Source organism: Magallana gigas, chromosome 6 (assembly GCF_963853765.1).
Source record: "Magallana gigas chromosome 6, xbMagGiga1.1, whole genome shotgun sequence".
In the NCBI taxonomy this organism is placed as follows: domain Eukaryota; kingdom Metazoa; phylum Mollusca; class Bivalvia; order Ostreida; family Ostreidae; genus Magallana; species Magallana gigas.
In genome coordinates this window covers 35955843-35977311 of record NC_088858.1, presented here as the reverse complement: position 1 = coordinate 35977311, position 21469 = coordinate 35955843, and the positions used below count along the sequence as shown (strand labels likewise).

Sequence of the window (21469 nt, the reverse complement as noted above, 5' to 3'; positions counted from 1 at the left end):
ATATACTATCTTGAACATGTGTGTATATGAAATGCTAAACTATACACTTTTATCTTGTTTTCAAAAAATAATTATGACTTCAACATTTTGGCACATTTCTAAGATTTAGTCAAAAATGGTTAAAAAATGGAGCAAATTAATTCATAGGTTTTTTTAAGAGGAAAATGTGTCTGCAGCCATCGCCCACAACAAAATTAATATATTTTATTTGTTTTAACATGATAAAGTTCTAATGTGAGTTTCATCGTGTGCTATGGCTGCGGACATAGTTTTCTGTCCAAAAAACTATGAAAATTACGGGAAAATGCACTGTTTGTGATGTCGCAATTACCCTTGTGAAAGTCTAATCAGGTAACTATTTATAGATTCTTAGTTTATGGGTATTTTTGTATAAATAAATGTTTCACTTCCATTTTGGTGATATTTTTATAAATCACTTTAAAGCAGGGCAAAATATGACTGAAACTGTACCTAGTTCTTTGCATGAGACCCAAAGATATCCCATATATTTCTATATTCGTTTTTTAACAGATTATTGTTTATGCATTATTTAAATATGAATTAATTTTAATAACGTTATATTTTTGAAAATGTAAACATAATATATAAATCTAAATTATTTTTTCTGTGACTCGTTGTCTCAAAACCACTTGAAACATGTGTAAACAATTGATTGTATAGGAATAATGTTTATATCCGTTTTCAATTGGGTTATTTAATTGTGAAATGTCCATTCATAAACCCACTGAATGTCCATTGATAAATCCTTTGGACGTCATTCATTAAAGTTACGATAAATATGGCGGGAATTTTTTTAACCAATCAGCTGCATCATCCTAATTCATCACGCACATGCGGAAAGAAAATGGCTGACAACAACAGTGCAGTAGAGACTGCAGCGCCGAGTGTCGGGCAAATGACAGAAGACACGGGTCCTACAGATGCAGGAGACGATGACGATCCTTTATCTGAAAACCAGGACCACCCTGAGGAAACCATGTTCATAACCCAGACTGCCCCACCTGAAAATCAGTGCGTAACAGTTAGCTTAGGCCTATATGTTGTTTATGATAATACTTCACTGCGGTCAGCTATATTTCATTTTTGTCGTTATTAGCCTGGATTATATTGAAGTGTTGCTCGAAAAAAAATGAATTCGGTGTGAGGTCTAAGAACTACTTTGTTTTATGTGCATTTCCCATATAAGGTCAGTGCATGGTTTAAAATGATAAACAAATCGTGCTATTTAAAATAGTATTTTGTTGTCGTGTCTGGTGAAAATTGGTATGTATCAGGGATTATCTAATTAGATAGGAAAAAAAGAGAAAAGAGCATTGGTATGCTCATTTATTTATAAACTTTTAAAGTTCACACTATTGTTATAATTTTTATTATATCCTCCAAATTGAATTTAAAAAAAAAATATTCATAGAACTTTGAAAACAACATCTGTAATGCAGGTTTTGTAAATGCCTGCATAATTGTGTCATGTATTCATATCAAAATTCTGAATATAGCGGTTTCAAGCAGAATTCAATATTGTAATGTCACTTTGTGAAGAAATTACTTATTCATGCCAATGTTGCAAAGCCGCATTTTAAAGAGGCTGCAATTTCTAATCAAATAATTTTTACCAGGGAAGAGTCGTTTGCGCCATGTTTATGAACATAGCATAGATGGTTGGGGAGATATTGTTATGATTTAACACAATCACCATATGACAACATTTTATTCATAAAAAAAAAAAAATTGAACATATGTGACTTGATCTATCAGAAAGGTAATTGTCATTTTGATGTTTTCATTTCATTGCCAAAAAATATATAAATTTGATGAATTCTGCTTTCATGATATTGGAATATTTATGGATCAGAGAGTTGACAAAAATACAAACAATTTTTGTGGACCTGTCAATTGAACAAGATCTTTGGATTGTAATAAATTCAGTGATGATGAATTATGATGCATGTATAATTGAATTTGGCAGTTCCTATCAAATATTTTAAGCAGGTTTTCATGTGGTGCATTTTCACCTTGAAGTTCATTGACTGTTTTGATTATAGATTTAGAAAAAAAGGATAGTAAAAAGTAAATTTTGCCTAAGAAATGAAGAATAAAGCCATTAAGTCGAAAAGATCCTCTATATGAAATATGTAGGCATTAAGTTAAATACCAATGGAAGCTTACAGTACTTAATGGGGGCAGTGGATAGTTAGTAGATCTGTAAATAATTTAATCGATTTTGCCATTTATTTTAGTAAAGCATTCTAGAGACTAGATAACTTTAGTGACAGGAAAGTGGAACAAGTCCTAATGAAAACAAGTTACTGTAAAAAATATATAAAACTGATCAGAACCATCTTCATATTATCATTTGTGCTGGACCACCGCCTCCCCCCCCCCCCCCCCCCCCCCCCCAATAAAAGTATGATTATGATAACATTGATGGTTAGTGACATCCTAAAATATATGCCAATGCATGCATATTATATTCAGTTTGATCTGATTTCAGAAATCGGAAATGTGTACTTTGTGTAAGTCTAGGTATAATGATGGTGACATATATCCATGCATTTATCTGTTATTTTATGAACCATATTACTTTAACATGTTTAATAAGGCTGAATTTTATGATGCAGATAGCATATTAAAGTACTGTTCTATAGCCAGCAATTGCATTTTATTAATAAAAAAAATCATATGATGTATGCTAATCTATGGGGGTTTTTAAACAAAAAAAACCAAAAACCCAACTCCAAACATTATTATGTTTTGAAAAGACAAGATTAATAAGGAAATTGACATGAAAAGTAATTTGTTAGTAAATCCATGAGTACAGAGATAAAGAAGGAAAAGATATATGTATATTTTTTGAAAAGTCAACCTTCCTGTTATGTAGATTTTGTGAAAGGAAGGCAAATCAATGCTTAAACAATTAGTTTGTCATATAGTAAACAAAAAATATGTGACAGACTAAGATATTTTACATGATAGATGGAAAGTACACCGTTACTGAGGAAGTCATTGGTCAGATTTATTGACGGTATACAAACAATGTTAACAAAAGCTGTCAATCATGCTTATATGTACATGTACTCTACTTGATTTTTGTAAGATAGATGTAAAAAAAAAAAAAAAAAAAAAAAAAAAAGGGAAATCAGAGGATAAGCTATCTTCATAATTATATATTATGATAAAGTATCGAATAAGTCAACCCCCCACCAACCCAAACCTTCCAATTCTTGGAGACAAAATTATTTAGGAGTCAGACGTTACTACTGACTTGAATGAACACGCTCATCATGTATCCCATTATGCTGAGCTCAAAGCATGTGAACAGTCAGTGGCATTTACATATTACATAAACCTCCCAGGATACATTCATCAGGCAACATCTGAGGATTTCACCTGCTTTGATATAGAAGCAGTGAGCCATTCCTCAAAACTCCCACACCCTGCTGCAGCAAATGTGGCCTTCTATCATCTTACAGATAGATAAGAGTTTTATCAGATTCAGCCAATATGATTTTTCAGGGTAATATTGATTTACCAAGGTGTGCTGCAACTTCCTCTTCCGACTGTGTGGGAAAAAAATCAGAAAAAGATGTAAACATTAGAATCTTTTCCATTTCATTTTATCAATGAGATATATTTTTCCCCACAAGCACAAGCAGAAATGAAGATTAGTGAAATTAATAAATATTTCTTTATGCTAATCCAAAGGTATGTAACTTTTAAAAAATTATATGATTTTCAAGTTTTTGACTTTTTATTAATTATTTTATAAAAGTATATATATTTGACTTTTTATTAATTATTTTTTAAAAGTATATGTATTTGAAAATTTCATATTCAAAAGTTTAAAATGAGTGAAATTGTGTCTTCCTAGTTGTATACTTATTTCTTTGCAAAAAATACAGCTTGTAAAATGTTTAAATTCTGTATCCTCTTATCAATGATTGTGCACATATAAATGTACAATGCTATATAGTATGTAAACTTTGATCTTATATTTCGCTTGGTTCTTTTGAATATTTTCAATTTCATATAGTTTAAAAAATAAAATTTGTTTCCTTATGGGAAATATTTAAAATGTAACTTCCTGAATAGATTATGGAAGTTAGATTGTCCTCTCGCCCACTCACTTTGAACTGATGATATGTTAAAACTGATAAAATAATACTCTTCTAACTGTAAAAAAAATAGTTCTTCAGGGACACCATAGAATGAGCACCCCCCACAAAAAAAAATTAAATCTTGCAATCAACCACAAAATTCTATAAATCCAAGACAGCTTCTATGTGGAAATATCCAGAGTACAGGTTTTTAGTGGCTGAAATATGATGATTCTTTGTGAAATACCTAGTACCTTGTTTATACATTAACATCGTTACATGTCTTTTATTCCATTGAAATTTGATGAATTTTAGATGCATTAATTGAAAGACAAAAATGAAACATACTGAATTATGCAACTCTGAAACTTAATGCATGTATTGGGTATTATGAGAGAGAGAAAGAGAGAGAGAGAGAGAGAGAGAGAGAGGAGAGAGATTTTAAACCTTCAGTTAGAACTTTGTGATTGCACTTTAAAAATGACTCTTAAATCTGAACTCATTGACATAACATCAACATACAGTAAGACTTCTTCTGTACAAACACATGCAAATACAGTGAATTTATAGATGAAGTGAAATCTTACAGAGTTATGGCATCATTCTTAAAAATTACTTGCATTTTACAGTTATAACTAACTGTGATAAAAATAAGTTAGGCAAAATTTTGTGTCCCATAAAGATTAAAGATCAAGAAACTTATACATCTTTCATAATGTAACTGTTGCATTGATAATATTTACATCCCATATTGCTAAGGTGCTTTTAGGTTCTAAATTGAAAACTGGTACACATGGACATAAATGAGCTTCTTGGTTATACCTTAGAAGTTCATTTATGTTTATGTGTGCTCCAGTATAGTCAAGAAGTATTGAACTTGAGTAATTCAAATTAATTAGATGTCTACAGTATATCATTTTATAGATATAAAATAGTCCCCAGAATCTTTCTATATCGGTGACTCAGTGTACATATCTTTTAAGGGAAATACTTGTAGTTAATCAAATATTTTTGTCTTCTAAAACCATAGATATCAATGAGATATCAGTTACAGTTACCATAGATATCCTTGATGAATTCCTTTCAATCTCGGTGATATGACATCGAAGGTTCCCAGCTATTAATGACATATTATTGTCAATAAGATATCAGAATAATTTTGAAGATTCTCATTGATAATAACAACAAGCAAAGATGTTAGATATCTGTCTTTATTGGATGAGTTTGGGCAGAACAATAATGGTAATCATTAAAACTTAAAACCTAGATAATGTTAATCCATAAGATGTCCTCTGTAAGATATCATTTTATGACTACAGCTGATATCCCCAGGATCTCGCTATATTTCTATACATGTATTTCAATACACCTTTAGTGGAAGCTACATGTAGTTAATCGAAAAAGGTTTATCTTATACAGATATCAATGACATATCTGTAGATATCCTTGATAGATTCCTTCAGATATCACTGACATATCATCAGAGGTTACCGGTAATCATAGACATATTATTGCCAAGTAGATATCGGAATAATTTTGTAGATTCTTATAACACCAAGTAAAGATGTCAGATATCCGTCTTGATTGGATGAGTTTGGCTAGAAAATGTTAATTAAGTCTCATTAAGTTACATTTTGTGGTGAATTAGAAATAAAAAGCTGAATGTAAGGGGTCCTTGCAGTCTGTCTGCCCTACTTTTTGCATGTCATCTTTTGTAATGTATCGGTCCAGAATAATCATGTGATGATCACAAGTGGTTGACAATATCAATCATTTATAGGCAACAGGATTTTCAAAAGATAACAGATAGAGTGTTTGCTATTTATATCCCATCCGACTCCCACACACTGTAAAAGATGATGCATTATTTAGTGATCTCCACTTGAGGAGCAGTTCATAATTATTAAACTGTTAATAGTTTGAAAGGGGGGGGGGGGGGGGTAAAAACTATCCTCATAGCTTGAAAATAATTTAAACATATAGATATTTCATATGTATGGAAATGATATCTATTCTAAATTTCTGAAGCATTCTCTTTATAATTGTTTTCAGTTTTACTTATGCTGTAAACTGTTCCTAATGTGAAAGAGGATTGCCGTGATAAATGTAATACCGGTATGCTTTAGCGAGTATTGATTAATTTGACCGAGCCTTGCAATTATTGACAACACACCCTGGTCTGGATTTTAATAAGTGATTAGAGCAGTATATTGTACCTAGCACCAGAGAGGTATCACTCCTAATTGACATCATTCGGGATGGAAATCCCAAACTTAATCACTAAAAATTGGTCTACCGATTGGGAAAACTAAGAATTGAAATTTGAAAACTAATTTTTAAAAGTGGGAAAGACAGGACGTTGATTGAATTTTGTTTTCTGTATGGTTGGGTTGACAGGAATTGGGTCACATTTTCATCAAGGGTGAACTTGGTGCATGGAGATGTATTACAGTTTTGGGAAGGTGTGGATTGGTAAGCAGTGAGTTTGTCACCGTCTCTCACTGCAAAGTATCCGGCGCCCACAGATTGTGCACTCTGTACTCGTGTATTAAATGTGTGCGGTATAGATTTTACCGAACACAAGGAATCATTCAGTAATGCTAGCTGACGCCTACGTAGTTTCCAATGTTTATAGACACAGCGCAACATCCCTGTTATCCCATAGGAACATTCCGCCCACTGACTTTCCTTCTTTTATAAAACTTAAATTGACCTAGATGCATAAAATTAAAATTGATTTGATTTCTGGCCATTAGAATCAATACATCAAAACTCGTTCCTTTATTTTTAGTGCATGCATTTCAAAATTTGTTATGAGTCTGCAAGAACTGAATCAATTTCTAAGAACCTTATAGTAATTGGAATTTTTGCGGTTTTGACGCAAATGCATAAGCAACCTGATGATCACGGAAAGAGAATAAAAGTTATGGTCTGGATTATAAACATTTTGTCACAGTGATGATGTTGTAGATATTAAAAAGAAAAACTTATAGCTACTGGGTATATGAATTTACATGTAACTTGTAAATTCTGATTAATATCCTATGAAAGAAATAATTTGTGGTGACATTACATCTACCAGGTATTAAAGATACAGAAAAAAAAAAGATGAAGGCTTTTTTTTCCAAAGAAAAAAGATGTTCATTTCTATTTACTTAAGTTGCTCTGACTTTAATTGAAATTTTGTGTTACTAGAGTTTTTATGAGTTTTCTTTTTATTGTAGATGGTACCATGGACGATTGGGTCGTCAGGTGGCTGAGGACAGACTGCGGACTGCCGGAGAAACGGGAAGTTACCTGGTCAGGGAGAGTGAGCGCAACAAGGGCTCCTACGTCCTCTCTTACCTGGGCAAGAATGGCCTCACTCACTTCAAGTACGTATTTACTAGTTCTGGAGGATGCACCTATTTGGTCCTAGCTAGCCTCTCCCTCTATGTAAAGAGTTAAAGATTAACCATCTTTATTTTTCTTGATAAAGTACTATAAAGTTGCTGTATTTGCTTTCTAGTGTAAATGTATTGAAGACTACTATGAATTGTCCATCTCCATTTCTTTTCCAAAGACTTTAAACCACTACACATTAACAAATGATAATTAAAATATAGATAATAACTTTTTTGGAGGTGGGGGGTTAATTATGTGTCTTTATTATTATTTTTTTTTTTTTGGTACAGAATATCAGCAATATGTGGTGATTACTACATTGGTGGCCGCCGATTCGACAGCATGGCTCTGCTAGTAGGGTACTACACTTCCTGTTCCTATCTCCTCAAAGGGGAGCAACTCAAGTTTCCAGTCTCACCGCCAGAGGTAAGTGCTGTTGTTTTAACAAGAAGAAAAAATTTCCTCTGTGAAATAATTGATCAAGAATGTAATTGCAAATTTCACAACTATACGTCAGTGTATGCTTACAGTAAAATTTAGAAAAGTTGATTCTGTGTGCATTTTTTAGCCTGTTGATGATAGGAGAAAAGTGGTGGCTGTGCTTTCCTTCTCCAAAATGCCAGAGACAGATGAGTTGAGCTTTGAGAAAGGGGATGTGTTCATTGTGCTGAACGAGATGGGGGATGGCTGGCTGTGGGTCAAATCTCTCCGAACCAATGAGGACGGCCAAATCCATGAAGCTTTAGTGGATAATCTGGTGAGTTATTTCTGTCTCTGTAACATAATCTTTTGATGATTTGAGATATATTTTTTCCAAATGTGTTCTTGCTTGTGAAAAAAAACGTGTTAATTTATTTCAATAATTATATTTTTTTTTCATGCTATATGCTGTTACTTGCATATAGAGGCAGAGTTTCATTCACAACTTCATTTATGGGATTGTCATATAGTGATGTTTGGATTTCAGAGTGACAGTGTAGAACCTGTTCAAGGTCTGCCCTACTTCCATGCTAGCATCACAAAGGAAGAAGCTGTGGAAAAGCTTAGAGAAGGTATTAAATACAAACTCTTAATATTTTCTTAGGCCAAAATAAAATTAATGTTTGTTTGGAATTGCCTATCACCTCATTGAAATACTTCACCCCCATTAAAATTTACTTGCAAAAAAATAAGGAACTTTTTTATTAATATATGGAGATTTTTATTTTTTACCAAATTTTAATTAGTTAAATTTCAAGTTTGGAAAAAAAAATAAAATTCATCCCTCCCTCCTGGGTCTAGAAATCTCGAGGCAATTCCAAACAAACATTTTTTTAAGGATGGCCTGATAGTTAATCCAAACCTTTTAGTAAAAGATGAAACATATTAATGTTGATAATTTCTTTCTTCAAATAGCTGGACAGGGGAGTTTTCTTGTTAGACCAAGTGAGAATTCACCTGGGAACTATTCTTTATTTGTGTTATGTGACAAAGTTGTTCAAAGATTCAGGATAGAAAAGCAAGGAAAACAGTTGTTTTTAATGGGAGGCCGATACTTTGACAGGTTAGTTAGTTCTTCGGTGTTGCTGAGGCCACACCAATATAATTTCTTGTTTGTCGGACCCCGCGCTCACATTTAAATAAAATTGTACAAATGATATTAATTTTTTCCCACATCCTGGAAATTCTGCACCATTTTCTGTTATATTTCCACTCTATTTTTCGTAGTTTCGATAGTTTTAATTTATAAATCAGAAACAAGTAGAAAAAATTTAACCGTCGCACAAATTTATTTACGGTATGTACCGCCTAAAAATTTTGCCTACAGAAAAAATAATATTATTAATTCATCGCTCGTCCACTCCTATCTTTTTCATTGGATGTCCGACGAACAAGAAATTATATTGGTGTGGCCTGAGCTTAACTATGAACTTTTTTTTGGAGCTGCTAAATCAGATGTTTACAGTTATTGCAGCAAATAATAAAAAAATAAAGATAGAGAATCCATAAAATTTAATTTTTGAATGGCATTAAAACATAAAATTAAACACAATTTACTTACACAAATTTTCTCAATTCAAAGCAGAGCAAAAGATTTCCAAAGCATTTGCAAAACAGGAGATCAGTTTTAAAATGCTTTTTGTTATTTGGGTTTTAGTGATCAAAATATGATTGTATTATTGGTATGAAAAAGTATTGAATGAAAGAAAAATCCTACGTATTATATGAATATTTTGTTTTTAGTTTGGATGGAATCATAGAGAGATATAAAAAGGAAGAAATTGTGGAAGGACACACCCTTGGGGCCCCAGTCACAAGGGTAGGGTCATTTTAAAGTCATTTACAACAATTTGTCATAGATCTGCAAAAGAAAACAAGTGTTGTATCAAAGAAAAAAAGACCCCCTCCAACAAAAAGTTTCTTCAGAGAAATAAGAATTGTGAGAAAAATAGCTGCAATAATGTCAATTTTTTTTATCTGATGTTTTCTGAAGATGGCTTTCATTTACGTAGGATCTCTGTAAAGGTGCAAAATTATATTTTTTGTTATTGATATCTGTGACTGATTTTTTTTTTTAAACTGATATCTGTGACTGATATTTTAACTGATACATGTGAATGATATTTATAATTTTACTGATATATTTGACAGATATCTGACCGATAGTTTTTTCTGATTTCTGTGACTGATATCTGTGAGTGATGTTTCAGGAGATGAAGTATGTGTCAGAGAAGCTGGAGAGGCTGTCTCATAAGGGGTCAGCCGACGACCTGTATGACTCAATCAGACAGAGTTCCCGCGGTCCCATGACAGGGCGCCAAGGCAACAAGCTGGAGATGAAGGGGTACCTCTACATCAAGAAAAACAGTAAGTCCGCAGAGAGCATCTCAGAAATGACTATGGTAAAGTCATGTTAAATGACACCATGTTATCCTTTTCTGAATCACATATTGCTTTCTTTCCAAAATTAAAAATCCATAAGTACAGGTATATGAATTGTTTTGTGATGAATATATTTCTACTACATTGTACCACCACCCCACCCACCCCCAATTAAAAAAACCACAATAACAATCTTCAATATGTAAATTCTTAGTATGGTGGCAGATTCAACTGCAGGGTTTTTTTTTTAGATGAATGTGCATGAACAGGAATTTTCAGTCCTCTTTAGATTGCTTTATAAGTTAAACGAATTTGGTAGTACATGTATTTATCCTACACTGTACTGGTATATGGAAATTGATTATTAGATATTTATTCAGAATTAATCATTGTTTTCTCTCTTCATTACAGGTCAGAACAAAAAATTCAAAAACATGTTTTTTGTTTTGCTTGGAGATGATAAGCAGCTATGTTATTTAGAAAATGATAAGGTAATTTTTTCACCTATTTGTACCTGCTGTATTTTCTATAATATTACAGGCCTTTAAATGATAAACAGCTAATTCAACGTGTTGAAAAAAGCAAATCACTGGAATGCTTTGTATATAAAATATGGTGTCAAATTCCCTAATTCCTAAAAAAAAATTGTTAGTCTAACATTAAATGTATTTAACAGAATATTATGACTGTCACTTGTATTTTTGGAACATGGCAGAAAACTTTGTAATATGAATTTACCATGCAATTTTTACTCTTCATTGTAGAGATCTCGTCCGAAAGGTTTAATTGATCTTAGCTACAGTTCCCTCTACCCTGTCCATGACAGCTTCTTTGGAAGGTAAAATTGATGATTATTATAGTACATGTATTATACTTTGGAGTTATGATTTGTTAAGTGACACTGAACAATGAGTTTAAAGTAAGTCATTTAAGAATGAAATGCCAATGCATTGACCTCTGTCTTTTTTCTTCTTTATTTCAGACCTAATTGCTTCCAGTTAATTACAAACTCATTTAATCATTCCCAGATTTACTACCTGTGTGCTGAAAACATAGATTTAGCTCAAGTAGGTTGATGTAAATTGTATGTATTGACAAATGTAATGTTTCTAATTTCCTTTAAACATGTGACATAATGAGGAGTTCTTGATAAAAGTACTAAAAATGTTATGGCTTGTTAAAAACATTTTCTATTAATAAGATATATTTAATTGAGTCTTGGTTACTGTAACATAGATTAGTATAGTCCTCCTGAAATGAACCTACTTAGTAAATTCTTTGGACTCAAAGAATGATATGTGCATATATGTCTACATTAAATTTTCAGAATTGGATACAAAGGCTCCGCCCATACTGTGTAAACACCGCCCCTGTTTCCCAACAACGATTGTCTGCCCTGAAGGAGTTGCGGTCCCTGACCGTGGAGGTGGTGGATGCCCAGAAGCTGTCCACTAAGCTCCTGCCCCACCCCTACTGTATCCTCAACCTGAAGAACCCTGGCCAGAACCCCATCAAGGTGTGCCGCACCCAGGTCGAGGAGGGCCACAACCCAGTGTGGGAGGAAAAGTTTATCCTAGAGTAAGTACTGAACAACGATAGAGTGATACTGGACTGTCGGTGACTTTTACTGTCAACAGCTTATTTGTACTTCAAGCAAGTAAAAATATACTGGAGCTCTTTTGTGTTAGAATTATTTAGATTAATGTGGTTAAAAGTCAACAGCTTACTTTTAGACAGTAAAAATATACTGGAGCTCTTTTGTGATAAGAATTATTTAAAGTAACGTTGTTAAAAGTCAACAGCTTGCTTTTAGACACTTAAAATTATATGTGTGCTCTTTTGTTATAAGATTTTTTAGATTATGATTATTGAAAGACTCGATCCTGAAGTGATACATGTGAACATGTATTTGTTTATTTTGTTTATGGTAAAAGCTAGTATATAGGTCGTGTAATCAATGTACTTTCCATTTATAATAAAAACATTGGCTGTGTTAAAGCAATAAATTTGTATTTTTGGAATTTTTTTAGTGATATTCCTTCCGATATAGAATCCATCAGCATTAGTGTTCATAATTACAGTAAAAGATTTATTGACAAAGAAATAGGAAAACCAATTGGTAAGTTATTTCATCTCAACAAGAAATATTCACCTGTTGATACACATACACTGCTTTAGTTTTACTGATGCATATCCACTTTAGCTCCAAATCAATTTAATGTAATTCCTGTCCAAACATTAAAGGGTTTTTACCATGCATATTAATTTCTTGTGGGGTGAACAAGATGGAGGTTGAGACTTTTAAAGCAGAGCATACCACCGGGGGTTTTACTGTTTAATACAAGTAAATTTTCACAGCATGTGGAGTTGAAGTTTCATGTTCGGATTTTATTTTGTATTTTCAGCCCAAATATTAATACCATTAGAAGAAATAAAAAGTCTGGATTTATTCGCCAAATGGTTTTCTCTAGTCCCTGTCAGTCCCACCTCCCGTGGTGAAATGGGTTCGCTACGGATACGGGCTCGATATTTACACGAAATCATTATGCCTGAAGACAAATATTCAACACTTAAAGAGGTAAGACATGAAGAATAATAAAACAGAGCTTGACTTATTTTAAATGGATTAAGATTTTGTATTTTATCAAAAGAGATCAGTAATGATTTTTTTCTGTCACTTTTGGAAACTTGGTATTATTATACCCCAGCTCCGAAGGAGAGGGGGTATACTGTTTTACCCTTGTGTGTCTGTCTGTCCATCTGTCCGTCCGTAACAAAAATTACTGTCGCATTTATCTCAGCAACTATTTATCGCAGATGATTGAAATTTTTACACAGTGTTTGTTAAGGCATGCCATATTGTGGGATATATTTTTGTACCAATCGGACATCAACTTCCTGTTAAATGACGACTTTGCTTATTTTTTAACCAAAATTTTCAGACAAATTTTCGTCAAAGATTTCTCAGCAGCTATTTATCGCAGATGCTTGAAATTTTTACACAATATTTGTATAGGCATGCCATATCATGGGATGTATTTTTGTACCAATCAGACGTCATCTTCCTGTTAAATGACGACTTTGTTTATTTTTAGCAAAAATTTTCAAACAAATTTTCGTCAAAGATTTCTCAGCAGCTATTTATCGCAGATGATTGAAATTTTTACACAGTGTTTGTTAAGGCATGCCATATCGTGGGATATATTTTTGTACCAATCAGACGTCAACTTCCTGTTAAATGACGACTTTGTTTATTTTTAGCAAAAATTTTCAAACAAATTTTTGTCAAAGATTTCTCAGGAACTGTTTATTGCAGATGCTTGAAATTTTTACACAGTATTTTTATAGGCATGCCATATCGTGGGATGTATTTTTGTACCAATCGGACGTCAACTTCCTGTTTAATGATGACTTTGTTTATTATAGCCAAAATTTTCAAACAAATTTTCGTCAAAGATTTCTCAGCAGCTATTTATCGCAGATGCTTGAAATTTTAACACACTATTTGTTTAGGCATATGCCATATTGTGGGATATATTTCTGTACCAATCGGATGCCAGCTTTCTGTTAAATGTCGACTTTGCTTATTTTGCATATTCACATCAGAGCGGGGGTATCACTAGTGAGCATTGGCTCACAGATATCTTGTTTTTTCTCAATGTAGTCATTTTTATAATTTCCAATTTGATTTCATCTCATTTTAACCAACAATTTTTATCTTATTTTGAACAATAATATTATGTTGGTATAATTTTGAAGGTATGAAAATTCTTCTTGCATGTTTTCTTGCTTTTTGAAATAACTAAATGTAAAGTTTTGTGCATTGGTCAGATGGTACAATCATCTTCTCAGAAGATTTAGCTCCCCAATGTGCAAAAAATACACAAGGTTTTGATTTAATCAGCTGAGCCTGTTTTGTTTGGTTGTAGTTGATATTAAATGGAGATCTAAGTAATCTTCTGGAGCTGTTCAGCATCTGTGGTAATGATAGAATTCCCCTGGCCAAAGCCCTTCTTCAAATATTCCGCCATGAACAGCAAGAGAAAGTCATACTTAAAACCATGAATGATCTTGAGATTGCCCGTGAAGGTAAAATACTCATAATTTTTTTCAGAATGTAACCTATAACATTTATGATAAACTCTTGGAGTTAATGGCAGTTAAAAAATGTCAAGCTAAAGTTTGTGTACAGTAACCCCATAAAGGTGTGATGCACATGGTAACGGCAAGCTTGCTCATTTGGCCAACAACAGTAACAAATTCAAGCTTACAGTGAAGACACTTTCATTCCATTAATATTGAAATTTTATGATAGAAATTGTATAATAAATATTGGATATAACAAATTACCTTTAATATTATGAATCAAAGTTGCTTATCTAAGGGCCTTACAAGTAGCTATAACCAGGTGTCAGTGTAATCTGGTGAAATTCAAATATTATAGTAAAATCTGGAATGAATATGCATTGTTAAGTAAAAGGCATGAAGAATTAAAGGTTCTTGTTTTCCACAGACATTGTATCTACCCTGTTCCGAGCCACCTCTCTTGCTACCACCCTGATGGATCAATACATGAAAATGACCGCCACTCAGTTTGTGGCGTCAGCCCTGAAGGACCCGATCATCCACATCACTGAGAGCAAGCAGTCTTGTGAGGTAAGTAGACATTGCATAACTCTGTCAATGCGTTGGTAAATACCTTAATTCTCCGCCATACCTGGTAAATGTCTTTCTCACATAGTTTTACCTGTACTTATGACTTCAATTACCAATTGATCAGGCGTTAAAGAGCTAGTATGGTACAAAATGAAACCAACTAATAATAATTATTGTAAAATAATGATGAATGTATGAATGTACAATTCATCTGTTAGTATCATCCAAGATACCTTATGTATGTTTATTTTGAATTCAAAGGGTATAACATTTAAAAACCAAAGCTTACCACAATAGAGTATACACAGTTAGTGATGCTCAACAATTGACAGCTCTACAGATACCTTTGGCCTATTGCATTTGATATTTACAATGTCAATTTGGAAAAGATACATGTAAAATTTTGTAGTAATTAGGGCTATATGGACCATGGATATCGGGCTGAGTGGCTCAGTGGTAGAGCTGACTAGAGTTGTGGGGGTTCCTGGGCCAGCCATATATTTTTATTGTATTTATGTGCTAATTGCTCTTTTCCTACAACAAACTTGGCTAAAGAACACAACTCACAAAATAAGAATGTGTAGGTATTGCATATTAAAGTATCATTGCTTTATGCCTAGTATATATATATTAACCTTTAGTATTGTCTGTGTTATTTTCAAGTCAATCTTCTGAATGTGTAATGCTAAATATTTGTAGCTGAATCCCACTATGTTGGAAAGTGGCTGTGATATTGTAACAAACAGGGATCACTTTCTCCATTTCCTGGAGGAGATGACGGAATCCATTTTTAAATCCACGGACAGCTGCCCAAAGTAAGTTCAGGGATCAGGAAGTGTGAACTGTTTGTTATTTAATTGAGTGTCAATTGAGCCCAGCAGTGGATTCTTATTGACTAATTATTGTCACCTAAACTTGCCTTACGTCTACAGATGCATGTCATTATCACATTGTTATTGATCGGTTGTTGTGTTTTTCTCGGTTTTGTAGAGTCCTGCGATATATATGCAGCTGTCTACAGAGAAGTGTGTCAGCCAAATGGCCTTCAGATGAGAGTGTCAGAACAAGAGTCGTTAGGTGTGCAAGCCCAGTCTTACAGCCCTTTCATTCAGATTCTTTCTTAAAAATGCAGCAATGTTTGCTAGAGGAGAAACAAAGTTCAATTACAATTAACATTTTTATTTTTTATTTTTACATTCACATGACATTGTATAGTTTTGCTCAATAGTTTCCTAATGGTCTATTTTTTTTTTTTTTTTTTTTTTTGGCTTTAGTGGCTTCATCTTTCTGAGGCTGTTGTGTCCGGCAATCCTAAACCCGAAATCTTTCAATTTAATCACAGGTATAGTTTCCTTTAGTATCCTGTTTGTTGTTTGTATTTCATTTCTTTGCAAGATATTCTTCTTCAGATACAGACAAGTACATTTGTATGTTATTTTTCCATGTCTTCCAGAAACACCATCAGATGTGGCCTGTCGAACCTTAAAACTTATTGCAAAAGCATTACAGAACTTGGCAAATTTAGTGGAATTTGGAATCAAAGTAAGATCAAATGATATCCTACTTCATTTAATGAATTGCATTTGCAAGAAAGATGACAATCTCTCAGAATGAGGTAGTTGATATGCCAATACATATACTTGATCTCTCTGTAGGAGGCGTTTATGGAAGTGATAAACCCATTCATCAAGAAAAACAAGCCTCGGATGATCAAGTTTCTGGACGAACTGTCTGTAAGTTACACATATTGCTGTCTGTAACAAGAAGTTAGTACACGAGGCTTATTCTGTTTTGTCAGATCATGTCTATTGATCATATCCATAGATGTAAACAGTTAAGATTTAATGATAACACACTGACATTCTTTTAATTGAAGCAGGTTGACGACAATGAAACATCCTCGGAGAACTCCTTGCCAGTCGACAGTGTGGCCAGGGACCTCGCTACGATGCACACGATATGTGCTACCCACCAATCAGAACTCAGGAAACAAGCGGAGACCAAGGTATGGTTGTATAAAAAAAAAAATAACTTGCATCAACTCAGATGTAAAGTTTCAAAAATAACTCATTAATTTTGATTATTTTGTATTAAATTTAAAAATTATATTTTGATATTTAGATGATGTATTAAAAATTATTTCGATCTTTCTCGACAGCCCTCGTTAAAGAAGTTGGTAGCTGTCACAGACATTTTAACAGACCACAAGAAGCGGTATATGACGTGATGCATGTAGTAAGAGGGAGCAGGCTGCTGATCCCTAGGAGTAGCAGGTGTCTGCAAAAAACCCAAAGACACACCGAGTGACCTTGTCCGTATAAATCACCCACCTCAGGAGTGCTGGCAATCAAGATTGATCATTTTTTCAGTCCCAACTTTGTGGCAACTTCCCTCTTCTCCACCCCCACAAAGACTGGCCAAGTCTTTATACATAACTGTCTTCAGCAGAGGTTTTTGCAATAGACTTTACAAATGTGTTTCATGTTGGTACATCATTATTTTTTTTTGATATATATTATAAAAGATTGTTAATTGCTTGTTGCTTGTTAGTTAAAGTCATTATTACAGTACATGTATGAGCTGGTTTGTGTTAATATTTGTCATGGAATTCTCACTGTGAAAATGGCATTACAGTATAGTGAATGGTTGATTGTTCAAGTTATTAGTTGATTATTGAGTTAGTTTAGTTGATGTAATTGTGAAGATAATTTATTTTAATTTAGAAATTATGAGAGTGAAAGATGAGTGGAAAGATTAATGCTTTTATTTTACCAAAGAATATGGATTTTCTTTCTGAAAGAATTTTTTTTATCTAGTCTAAAGCCTTTTCATATAGTTTTTTTTTTTTGGTATCGTGCGTACCGTATACCGGTATTTGACAGAAAATACAGTTTTAGTGTTTATGAGTTAACTCATAAGAGTTATTCATGGATTTGATGGGTAAATGTTTTGGTATGGCCAGTATGACAATCATTGGAATAAAATAGAATTTTGTATAACCTAATGATACTTTAAACACTTTTCTATCCAGAATGTTTACATTGCTTTTGAATATTTCTGTAGCAGTTGGTCATTTCTGCTACAATTGAAGCTTGATTATTATTGTTTATGACTTATTTAAAAGGAGTTTTTCCCACAAGTTAACCTTTTTAAACACAGTTTTTACTTCATTTGTTCATGGCTTTACTGGATCAAAAGCAAAATTTGTTTTATTTCTGACTGGTGTCAGCAAACAAATATGAGAAACTACTAAGGTAATCATAATCCAAAATTCAGTTTCATTTTAACTAATAAGAATTGTAAGGATTAGCTGAAATAGAATAATGATAATGGTAATTACTCTCTATTGGAGAACCTTTCACCTTACTGAGGTTATACCAAATCAAATACTGTGGTTTCATTAATATTAGAGAGCATCAATTTTGAACGAAATATTTTTTTAAAAAATTCATATATAGGTTACATAGTTATGGATTATCACTCTGCAAATACACAATTTTGTACTGTTTCTGACATCGATAAACATTAGATTTTTTTGGATCAGCTCAACAACGAAATTCATGCTCAATGAATAAAAAATAATGAGGCCACAGAATGTGATGATACAAATTTAGACTAAGGCATTGCTTGTGTGCAAATTTGTATGGTATCTGCCTGGCATGATATGGACCTTCTTCAAATTTTGTGTTTTAAAGGATTGTAGCATCTTAAGGTTCTTAACATTTCTAAGACACAAAATTCAGATGAGCAGTCTATGTTCCAAATTAAATTTCATAAATGCTTACACCACCAATACTTTATTAATTTTTTTTTTATGTCAGAATCCAAAATGTTTGTTATTCTTAATGAAATTTGGATGAAACTTTATCTAACCTCTTTTTGGGGTCAAGTGCAATATTTTTCGTCTTTTCTGACTACGTTTTTGTTCAGTTTCTTGCTTGTGTAAATTCCTCATTGTTATCTTTGCTCTTTTCATTACCATTTGACAGTTGGAAGAGGAAAATATTCTTTGGTTTGCATTTTTACGGTGACACCATATAATGAAATAAAAAATTTTAAAGATTGTTTTATACATTTTGTTTTATTTACAATATTGGTTACAATGAACAATCAAAATTAATGGTAAGGAAGAAGATACTGCCAGATACCGGTAAATGTATTACGAGAAATACAACAAATTTTAATCAAGCTAGATAAATTGGTCAACATGAGAATTACCATAAAATCCCAAAAATAACTAGATCTGACTGAACCTATCAATAATATCAAAATAATGATTACCAGTACATTGATTAATGACCATAAAAACGCTTCATTTTGTTTGAAGAAACATGATTTCCATCTGTAGCCTAGCTACCGCAAGTTCACAAAATGAAATGAGTCTTTTTCAAACAGATTTCTTTGTTTTGGTTTCAGTTAAGGGTTTTACACACTAGTATAGGAATATATGTTAACACGTGGCACAAGTTTATGAATACTGATAGGTCCTCTGAGAGAAATTCTGAGATCAATATAAGTATGCTCCCAATGGTGATCAGTGTAAGAAAATGAGAGTGGTTTTCTTTTTACTCCTAGAACTTTTAATGTTTTACAAGCTCTCTTTTGAATAGAACTAAGTTGTATCCACCTCCTGCACTGGTAATGGAAATGGAAAAACTTTGCTGGATCAATAGTTGGGAAAAAGTACTCTGATGGAGCCAAATATATCCCATTTTCATGCATTTCTGGGTAAGAGTAATCTCCCTTGAAATCTCCATACACTGAGGTGACAAAATGGGGCCCTGTGCTATCAAGGACACTCCACATGTGTTGGAAGGCAGGCAGTCTGTCGATTAATCTCTTCATAAATGGATGTTTTGGTCTACAGCCCATTAATGCATTTATCACTAGATGTTCAAAGTTTCCGTCCAAGATAGGATGCTCATATGGTTCCTGTGGTAAGAAGCAAGCATATTTCTTTGTGAAAGGTGTGAGTGATTTCAAGCTCTCTAGATCCATATCGGCATAAACCCCACCAAACTCATACAGGACAACGTAACGCAAGGCATCAGCTCTCCGTATTCCTTCCGAATATCCATCAAAAACTTTCAACAGGTATGGATGTCTGTCTTTAATAAGCTGTCTAGCACTTTCGTCTGTCCACAAATAGTAAGTCCAGCCAGGGTGATTCTTGACCCATGTTTGAATCCATTTTGAAAATTTGCTTGGAATCTCCTCGCTCTTCCATGTTTGGTGTATGATGTGGGGAATTCTGCTTTCCCCAACTGAGGGAAATAACTGGGGCTCTTGAATTCCCAAAGGAACAAAATCAGTCTCAATTGGGATGTCAATATAGTGGAATGCTCCATTTTGTCGTATTTGCTCAAACTTGATCAGAAAATGGAGAAATATTAAGCTAATGCTTGCATGACAAAGTGTTTTTAATGTGTCTGGTTTGGTAACTGTCAGGATGAATTTCTTCAATTGTCCCATCCCTTTGGAAAAAAGTATTAAATTTTTAGACCAGAAATAAAATGCATGCATTTATGCATTTCAATATTTTTTTTAAAGGAAACAGAGTAAATGAAATTTCAACAGCTGTATAGGAATTTATGTGCATTTATTTGTCTTAAAAAAAAACCAAACTTTAATGCATTTATATAATACCCATATACATAAGTACACAATGTATTATTCTCTAGCCAGCAGGTGGTAAAAAAAATCTCATTCAGAGCCTTAGGTGTACCAATATGCTACCACAGAAACTAAATTAACTGAGGCCTATAATACAATTGACAGTCGGATCACTAAATTGTTAGGTAGGTGAAATAATATCATAATATATACATGTATATATATAACTTACGATTCACTTAAAAAACTCGGACAGTGTGAACATCATCATCACCACCACCTCCCCCCCCCCCTCCTTTCCAAAAAAAAAAAATGGAAAAATAGATTTTTCAATTATTCTATTTTTTTAATTGCATGTCAAGTTTCACAGTTGGTGTCATTATTTCCAAAAAAAACTTGCATTTGTATATCAGGATACATAAGGTATTTTCTTTGTTCTTTTAAAGCTAAGAAATTGAAAGATCCTGCAACTGCAATTTTTTTTTTAACTTTAAACTAAGATGCTGGGAAGTTAAATAACTTTTAAAATTATTCAAATTTGCACATTTAATTTAAATTCAAAATGAAAGTCTATAATTTCATAATTCATTTTTATCTTCGTTAAACCTACCTTCTGATCCTGTCATCTGGAGTGATTCTCCACTCTCTTCTCTCTATCCAGCTTTTATAACATCGGGATCGTTGAACAGGTGCTTTACTTATCATATTTTGTTTAAAATTAACGAGATTAATAAAGTACGTTATGAGAATATTCATATGTTTGTATGAAAAAGCACTGATTTAGAATTGATATTTGAACAGCTGTGTGGCATTTTTAGGCATGAAAACTACTTGAATAT

The 21469-nt window shown here is 33.0% G+C and overlaps 2 protein-coding genes across 4 annotated transcripts; one reads left to right on the top strand and one right to left on the bottom strand.

Moving 5' to 3' along the window:
* The first annotated feature begins 838 nt into the window (after positions 1–838).
* Positions 839–19080, top strand: LOC105322443 (ras GTPase-activating protein 1). Of its 2 annotated transcripts, none has more exons than XM_034469464.2 (23): positions 839–1032; positions 7340–7489; positions 7790–7925; positions 8068–8256; positions 8467–8551; positions 8895–9042; positions 9723–9798; positions 10190–10346; positions 10773–10852; positions 11126–11199; positions 11344–11428; positions 11689–11939; positions 12392–12480; positions 12767–12939; positions 14291–14450; positions 14875–15017; positions 15717–15832; positions 16008–16094; positions 16292–16359; positions 16471–16559; positions 16673–16750; positions 16897–17022; positions 17176–19080. In XM_034469464.2, exons 1-23 carry the CDS (start codon positions 866–868, stop codon positions 17242–17244), a joined length of 2796 nt encoding a protein of 931 aa, XP_034325355.1. In that variant the 5' UTR covers positions 839–865; the 3' UTR covers positions 17245–19080. The 2 variants fall into 2 exon arrangements, with proteins under 2 accessions (XP_034325355.1, XP_034325354.1); XM_034469463.2 differs by having other exon boundaries at positions 840–1032; positions 16894–17022.
* On the bottom strand, positions 18747–21402 carry LOC105322441 (uncharacterized). Of its 2 annotated transcripts, none has more exons than XM_011421170.4 (2): positions 21241–21402; positions 18747–20491 (listed from the first exon to the last, which is right to left on the bottom strand). In XM_011421170.4, the coding sequence occupies exons 1-2, from the start codon at positions 21254–21256 to the stop codon at positions 19443–19445; spliced, it is 1065 nt and encodes a 354-aa protein (XP_011419472.3). In that variant the 5' UTR covers positions 21257–21402; the 3' UTR covers positions 18747–19442. The 2 variants fall into 2 exon arrangements, with proteins under 2 accessions (XP_011419472.3, XP_065944817.1); XM_066088745.1 differs by lacking the exon at positions 21241–21402 and adding an exon at positions 20863–20926.
* Positions 21403–21469: the final 67 nt, after the last annotated feature.